This window comes from Gossypium arboreum, chromosome 10, assembly GCF_025698485.1.
Source record: "Gossypium arboreum isolate Shixiya-1 chromosome 10, ASM2569848v2, whole genome shotgun sequence".
NCBI classification, from domain to species: Eukaryota; Viridiplantae; Streptophyta; class Magnoliopsida; order Malvales; family Malvaceae; genus Gossypium; species Gossypium arboreum.
The window spans coordinates 37,502,825-37,511,840 of NC_069079.1; the positions used below are offsets into that span (position 1 = coordinate 37,502,825).

General features: G+C 34.2%; 1 protein-coding gene across 1 annotated transcript; it reads right to left on the reverse strand.

The window, feature by feature from the left end:
- Positions 1-4,693: 4,693 nt before the first annotated feature.
- LOC108488659 (protein SHORT-ROOT-like) lies at positions 4,694-6,686 on the reverse strand. Its single transcript, XM_017792951.2, has one exon. It carries the CDS (start codon positions 6,533-6,535, stop codon positions 5,105-5,107), a length of 1,431 nt encoding a protein of 476 aa, XP_017648440.1. The 5' UTR covers positions 6,536-6,686; the 3' UTR covers positions 4,694-5,104.
- Positions 6,687-9,016: the final 2,330 nt, after the last annotated feature.

A 9,016-nucleotide genomic window follows, 5' to 3' on the forward strand; every position in this document is an offset into this window, starting at 1 on the left:
AGCCAATAAGTGATTTGGTTGGATTATTGAATAAAATAATTTTTTGAGCGACGCTTCACAGACTTAGGATTGTTGATTTGAACTATGTTAACAAATATTGTGTGCTGTTTCTCTCCTTTCTTTACTTCTTGTTTTGCCTTATTGATAAATCTATTCTATTCCAAGTTTTATTCCAATATAAGTTAGAATGAAACCATCTTATACAACTACAAACCAAGTTATCTGTTCTAACATATGTTCGAACAATAGTTAGAATAAAGTGCAACTTGAAGGCTTTTTCAATTGATATCAAAGTAGGCTTCAGACGCACTTGAAGGAGATCTTAAACTACCGTTTACAATAATGAAGTCCAAGAAGAAATGTTGTTTTATCTCACGTTCAGTGATTAAAACATCAAATTCAAACAATGACAATGATGTTTCTTTCAATGGCCTAGAGGGTACTGTTAACCATATGTTGAAGAAAATGAAAGTGTTGTGTCGATGGAATGATTCCTTGAAGGGAAAATGTTATCATTCTCAAATGAGAAAAAAAAGGCCCCAAACCATGGTTATAGAAAAAGATAACGTGATTTGCAATCTTACAAAGGCTAACGAGATGCTTGATGAGACTATAAGAAAAAGGGTGAAATGATTGCTAAAAATGAGCAAGACTCGAATGATGTCAAAGCCCCTCTCAAGAAAAGTGGAAGACAAAGTGAGAAATGTGACGAGATCTTAGCTGTTAGAAGATTCAAACCTGGCCATAGTGAACTTGATTACCCTAGCAAAAAGAAAAAAAACAAACATGTTTTTTACCATTAGGGAAATGTTGGACATACTAGATCTCATTGTTACAAGTTGATGAGTGAACAAAGAAAGAGAATTGAACTAAATCATAAACGATTTGGTTACATCAATAAAGGTAAGGAAACTATCACTTCTACAGTTTTCGTTAAAACTAAATATATGGGTTCTTCTTCTCCTTATGAGACAGGAAAGGAAACAATGATTTTTGAAAGATGGTTTCCATTATTGTTGGAAACTTGGACATATTAGATCTCTTGTTTCAAGATTTGCAAGATTGAAAAAAGCTTGGATCAAAGGAAAAACTTGTTAGAACAATGAATGGAACTAGCAGACCACAACATAAACAGATTTGGGTGAGAAAGGAACATTTCAGTTATAAAGATCAACAATTTGTTAATGCTTGTGTGGAACATGAAGATGCAACTCATGAAAATCATATTGAAGATTTATCAAGCATAGACAAACTTCATCTAAATGTTGTGGAAAAGATTATTTTTGTTCAAAGAGCTACGACCCCTATTGCTAATGAGGTAACTTTTAATCTCACCCTTTAAACAACATAAAGCAATTTGATTGAGGATGAATAGAGTAAGGGGGAGTAATGATACTGATTTGGTGATATTGACTACTTTGGTTTATAATTATGGTTGATTTTTTTTTTTTTGTGCTTGTGAAATGATTCTTGACATAGTGGCTGCATTTGTTTGGGCAATTTTTTTTATTTGGTTTCTAGCATGATTTAGTGGTGAACATAAATACATGCTAAGAGGAAAATGAGTCGAATAATGAATAAAACGTTTATGTCCCATATTCTCTTACAACAAAAATGGAACAAAGTAGGATGTAACAGAGTAGCAGACTTTGGTTGAAAGATTGTCTTAAAAAATGAAAAGTGGGAGGAGAAGTATGAACTGAGATGATTGATGCATTATGCTTTGCCAAAAGTAGGAGACTTGGTGCAACAAATGGAAGAATATGGTTAATAGTTTTTTATTTGAGTTAATGAGAGTTTCTTTTTATTTGATGGTGCTGATTTATGATAGTTATGATCAACTTATTTTTCATGTTCTATATACCTTGAATTTATCTTTGATGACGTTAGTGCATTCTTAGTTGATTATGTGATGAACAAACAGGTGTAGTAGTTAATACGGGGAGTGGTTGTTCGAGCATGGTTCTAACCTTTAGGGAGAGATATATTCTAATTCCTTTGCACCATGTTTGGTTGGGGGGAATGGAATTACACTCCCCCCCTTATTCATTGAATGGTATATCATTCCTTTATTTGGTTGAACATAATACTCATTCAATGTTATGACTATTACTTCCCTATTCTTTGTCCTCCCGTAATAGTTATTCTTTGGTATCATCAAAGAATGACTATTCTATGCAATTTTGAATAACAAAACAAAATTAATTTTTAGATTAGTCCTTTAAAACTTGGACTCGAAAAATATAAAATAAAATATTTGAAATATTTTATATAATTCAATATAAAATATTTCATTTCAAAACATAATTTAAAATAAAACATTTTAAATTTTTAATATAATTAAATATGAATACAAAAATATTTTAATATAATTTAATATAAAATAATTATATTAAGAAAGCTATTAAATTATATATTTTTATTTTTATTAAATTATATTTAATAATAATTATATTAAAATTTAATAACAATAACGATAATCATTTACTTAAAAAAAATCGCTAAGGGTACTCGGTCATTTCAGCTTTTTTCCGTATGCTATTACAACATCTATTCCATTCAACCAAATACAAGAATACTATTATAATTCTATTTCATTCCACCAAATAATTAAATTATCGATTACGGTTTTATTTCATTATAGCTTTATTCTATTCTAATGAAATGTGTAGTTGGTTTTAACTTGTTTAGATTGTATATTAATAATTTATTATAAATTTTGTCAAAATGTCAAAGGGAATATTATTAGTAACTTTGACTGTTTTGTCCCATTTCATATTTGAACAGCAGTTAGAATAAGCTATTTGGAGCGGTCAAAGTTTTTGATGCTGGCGTGTTTGACTTTTAATAGCTTATGATTTAATAATATTAAATAGAAAATGATAAGGGCATTTCGTGGTAGAGTAAAATATGATCATCATCCATTCGATTATCTTAGAGGAGAAGAAAAGAGTTTGAGCTATTGAAGTTTTTTATCTTTATCCTTCTCTTTTAACAGAAGAACATGATCATCATCCATTCGGTTGTATGAATCATTATTGGGGTTGCAAATATCTATTATTGTGAGAGTAGTTTGAACTTTAACCAATAAATGATTCGATTAGATTATTGAATAAAATCTTTTTTTAAATAACACCTCGCAAATAAAAGATTGTTGATCTAAACTGTATTAACCAATATTCTTTATTTTATTTTTTATTTTACTTTCTGGATGGATCTGTTGTGATCCAACTTCCGATCCAACAAAAGTTAAAATGATACTGTAATATACAAACTGTAAAAAAGTTATCTGTTCTAATAACATGACCTTCTAGAGACTAGAGCTGATCATGGTTTGGGCCCGGCCCGCCCAAGGCCCGCCTAAAAAATAGGAGAGTTTGGGTAAAATATAGGCCCGAAAAATGGGCTTGGGCAAAAAACGAGGCCCGTTTAAAAACGGGCAGGCCTCGGTAAGAGTTTTTTGCCGGGCCTGCCCGCCCAATTATATATTAATATATATATTTTATTTTATTTTTAATTATTTTAAATTTTTAATATAACTATTTTTATTATATTGTTAATTTGTGTATTGTTTTAAGAATTGTTTTGGTATTATTTTTATTTGTTTTAATATTTATTTTATGTTTTTAAATATATTTGATTTATTATATTTTTAAAATTTTTATTTAATGAAATAAGAAAAAAATTAATATGAGCCGGGCCGGCTCGAGCTTAGTAATTTTATTTCGGGCCGGGCTTGGACAAAATTTTAGGCTCATATTTCGGGCCGGGCCGGGCCCGGGCCTAGTAGACGGGCCTAAAATTTTATTTGGGCCCGGCCCGGCCCGGCCCGGCCCATGATCACCTCTAACTAGAGACTGCTAATGTTGAAGTTTATTTGTTTATTTAATTTTTGGTCAGAATGTTGTAGATTCTCTAATTTCTTTTTATATCTTAATATTAAATTCTCATATATAGTGGATAATAATTTTTTAATTATGGAATAAAGAATATGATTGATGTAAACCAATAAGATATGCATAAACAGATATATGCTCTATGCTACCAACTAAGAAATGTGATAGGTGGGACGTGTATTATCAATTAAAAGCTGATAATTAATTAATTGGTGAAGTTTAGGGTTCTTGGGCAGGCTTTAGTTACATGCTTATTCCTTTTTCTAGGTAAAATGATTTTATTGTCATAAGAAGTCTGCAAGTGCGGAACAAATACATAGTCCAGTGAAAACAGAAATTATAACCCAGTGATGTCAATTTAGAGTTTTTTTTTTTATATGGATCGAGTATGCATTTTTAAATAGATATTTTTATTAAAAATGTGAGAATGTATCGATCAAATTTCGAATATTAACTATACTTTTACAGATTATTGATTTTCTCATTGGCTCTATCAAATTTCTATAACCAAATCAAAGGATAAAGAACATGGGAACAACTTTGAATAGAATTAAGTCTATGTCTGTAGTTCATCCCTAAAGAGGTCTATACTTTTATAGTAGAAATGATTTTTTTTAATTTAATAGTTGAGATTTATAACAATGTGCAGTGTATGGTGTAAAATTGACATTATTTTGAGAAAAATGAATCGATTAAAGCAGATACAGAATTAAAAGAAATTTTAGCATATTGGTGCCGATATTTTTTAATACTAACGAAACCCTTCTATATATAAAAAATGGAATTAATGATACATATTGCACATAATACTTTTATATTTTTATTGCAAACCTATAATACATAATTTTGTTACAAATTTATAAGAAATTGATGAAGGAAAAATGATACAGGGAAGGGAAGGATTGGGATATTGCCATGGAGATGGCAGAGGCACAAATTCAAACACCTTCAAACAAGAATAATGATCTAAATCAGAAAAAGGAACATCACAAACTCCAAAGCATAAAGCTGAGAAAAAAAAAGTAGACATTAAAGAAAAAACAAGCATATATGTAAATACATTTATGATTTATATATGAAATGATCAAAAGAAAGATATGAAAGGTAATGAACTCCATCTGCATGTTTTGATTTGCTTCCAAATTCTTGCATAAATGCAGTGCAAATTGATTCAGCTTGAAACCATGGTTGTAGTTGTGGCCAAGTTTTTAGGGTTTCCATGCGGATACCCATACTACAGGTTCTTCTTTCCATGTTAAGTAAAGTCCTGTTTCATTTTGATATGGTTGTGCGAGTGCCCATCCGGGCTTGTACCTTTTTAGCAATGCCTTAACGTCGTCGACAACATCGTTGCTAAATCCGACCGATGAGAAAGCTTCCTTGAGTCTTTCGGACCATTGGCTTCCTCTTTCTCTTCTCTCACGCTCTCCTTCACTGTCTTGGTCATCGTCACAAGCTAAAACCCTAACTATGCCCCTTGAGCACTCCCTCTCCAGCATAAGCTTCTCATTGCTGGTTGGGGTGAAGCTTTCTTCAAGCATTTCAAAGTAGACCGTGTAAAATCTCAGGCATTCTTCAAAGCACTTGACGAAGTCGTATCGAGTGCTTGTAAAGTCAGCTTCTTCCTCAACGACGGTTACGACTTTAGGCCCCAGCGACCGGAACATCCCGATCACTGCAGCTCTTCCCTCGACGGGGACTCTTCGCAAGGCTCCCATACAATTCACCGCGACAGCTTCATCTTCAACAACACCGAGTACCTCTTTTGTGAGTTGGCCCAAATGGTTTAGCCCACTTACTACATTAAACTCAAAGGGTACACCCATTAACCTCGCAAACTTCTCCATTCGCTGGCTTATTTCTTTCATCACCGATCTTACAATATTAGCAGTGACCACAACAGTGAGCTTTAAGTGTGGGGTGTCATCGTTTCGAGTGGCCAAGGCTTCGAGCAAAGTAGGCCATTGAGTGCAAAGGGTATTGCTTATATCGATGATGTGAAGTTTGGGCTCACCATCTAAGGCTTCGAGAATTGCACCATTGGCGGCTACGTGACCGAAAGTTGTCCATGGACTGACCTCTTGGAACTTAAGGATTAACTTCCGAGCTGAATCAAAGCAGTGGCTCTTTTCTGCGACTAAAGTTAGGGTTTTAAAGCATCGTTGTCCTGACTCAGTGGCCTTACAAAACAGTGCCTGCAAGAAATAAGATGCTAGTTTCTGATCACAGTCTCCATAAGGGGAAGCCAGTTCGTTTAGCATCCAAAGAAGGTGATGGATTTTGCTAGAATCCTTGTCGGAGATGGCTCTAGCACATTCCTTTAGAAGCCTTGATGCCCATTTGTTGCCCACCGCACTAGGCTCCCCGTCACCGCCGGCCGAGTAGTCCGATGAACGGCTGGTCGACGTGTGGCTAGTTTGAGGCTGATGATGATGGTTGTTGTTGTTATTGCTGCTGCTGCTGTTGTTGTACATGTCTACCGCTACAGATGACCATTGCTCCAGCTGATCGACCGGTTGAAGTGGAAGGATAGAGTGGTGGCTCTGCCGTTTCGAGTGAAAAGAGTTCTTATGATGTCCTCCATGGCTTGGGGAGGCCCCCTTTGACTCTTTAGAAATCTTTGCAGAACTCAATTTCATTTGAGTTCAGAAATGGCCAAGTACAAAGCTTTGAATTCTGAAATATTGCCCATACTATTATATTTAGGGTCATTGTCGTACTATGCAATATATCTACCATATGTATTTGGCTTTGAGTATCTTATATAAATAATATTACAATAAACATATTAGTATGGTATATATAAATATAAAATGTTGGAGTTATGCTATAGTGATAAGCAACTATATGGTTTTTCTATGCAATTTCTAATTATAAATTATAATGAATCCTATATATATTTAATTCACATTTTGTAATATTATTATGACGTCAAATATTCTTGTATGGCTTCATAAAAAACATATACTTTCTTGTATGCCTTTTAGTGTTTGTTTCTTATTGTTTGAAAAAACTATGCATTGGCATGATTTAGAGAATTGCAAAGAATTGATGACGTAGCACCTTTTTAACCACCAAGGCATTTTAAACAAGAACTTTCTATTTTTTTTCAACAGAATATTTCATCGAAAAAAGTAAGTTTTTTCTTTATAATAATTTTCTCCTTTGATAAGGATTTTCGGTGACAAATTCATCAAATAATTTGAGTTTTTCTTAAAAAAAAAAAAGCTAAAGCCCATAAAAAGTATCTACTTTCACACCATTGGAGCTCCTACACTTTCTAGATGATATACCCAAACATTTTTCATGGTTTTAATTTCTTCTGTTGAGGCAAGATGTAATGATTGAAATTGAGTAACATTCTGTAGTACCTATTGCAGGTTGCCACTGAGACAGTTAAATTATTTGTCTTATTTGATTTTGCAATTTAATGGGGAATTTTTAGACCTCTAAATGAGTTGTTATTTTGAAGATTCTATTTCTATCCATAAAAATCAATCCTTGGATTTTGAAGATTGAACTGAATTCAAGTGAATCAATTCAACCCTTAGAATGTGGAGATTTGATCGAGATTGTATTGTTGATTTAGGAGAACATATCTTCGATTGATAATGCTTTGAATGTTTTATGTTTTAATTGCTATTTTCAAAGAGTTACTTCGTATTTACTTAGATTCTATGTTCGCAAGCTGAAATTGATATATAGTTTGAGGCTTGTTTAGGTTATGCATGAGAGCTTATTAGAGCACTTCAATTTGTTCATTGAGGAATTGTTTTGTTAGTAAGTGCAAACTGTATTGTAAAATTTGAGTGTTTACTACCTAAGTTTTCAGGGGGAGGTGTAACACCCCTAACCCGTATCCATCACCGGATTAGGATTACGGAGCATTACTATACAATCGGAAACATTTTAACAATATTTCATTCACTAACATAAACATGTCATATATCAATCATACATGCACATTCCATCACTAAATCGAGCCCTCGAGGCCCTAGAAATACCCTAGAAACGATTCGAGAATAAACTGAAAACATTAAGAAAGTTTAAGAAAAAGTTACAAAAATTTGAATACAGAGGTCACACGGCCATGTGCCTCACACGGCTGAGACACGCCCGTGTCTCAGGCTATATGACTTTCGAACTAGGAACACACAGTCGTGTCCTAGTCCGTGTTGTAACATCCCATACCCGTATCTTACACCGTGACTGAATACGAGGCATTACCTCATTTAAACTCGTGCTTACAACCATTTCCGAGTCTCCAAGACCTGGAAAAATTTAAAACTTTCTCAAACTTATCAACATGTCCTTAATATGGGCCTTCGAGGCCCAAAACACACATTGTAAATCACTTGGAACCAACTAGGGTTCTTTTGCCAACTATAGAAAAATGTCACTTGACATAGGGGCACACGCCCGTGTGAAAGGGCAACACGCCCGTGTGACCATTTCGACATGGTCGTGTTGATGGCCCGTATGTTTCACATGGCCTAAGCAATACAGGGACATGCCCGTGTTCTCTGCCTGTGTGGAATTAATATAAATGCACACCTATAGGGATTTTCACATTGCCTGGCACATGCCTGTATCCTTAGCCGTGTCCTTTAAACGGCCATGACACGCCGTGTCTTAGCCCGTGTGCAAAAACCTAGACATTCTGTTTCTGACGTCAGCAACCCCAAAATATCACACGACCAAGTAACACACCCGTGTGCTAGGCCGTGTCTTTCACACGGCTGAGACACATGGCTGTGTCTCTGCCCGTGTGTTTATTATCATACATACTGACTTAAAATTTTTACGTGCAGGGGACACACGGCCAAACCATACGCCCATGGGGTTGGCCGTATGTCTACTCGTGTGGATAAAATTAGGCTATTTACCGAGCCTCTTTGTCACCCTTACTTACACAACCTACACAAAAGCAACTAAAACCAGTACAAGACTATTTCATGTAATAAAATAAGCAATAGACAACATTTCATTTGTGCATTTTACTTATTCATGAACATAACACCATTTGCATATATCAAAATGAATAGTAGCCATCATTCGAGACTTAATACAAAATGAGGAATTTATCCCAAGCCAACACTTTTGGCCAAATTAATAACAAC

Coding starts and splice junctions, on each gene's coding strand:
- LOC108488659 (XM_017792951.2), bottom strand. CDS start 6,535: ATGAAATTGAGTTCTGCAAAGATTTCTAAAGAGTCAAAGGGGGCCTCC.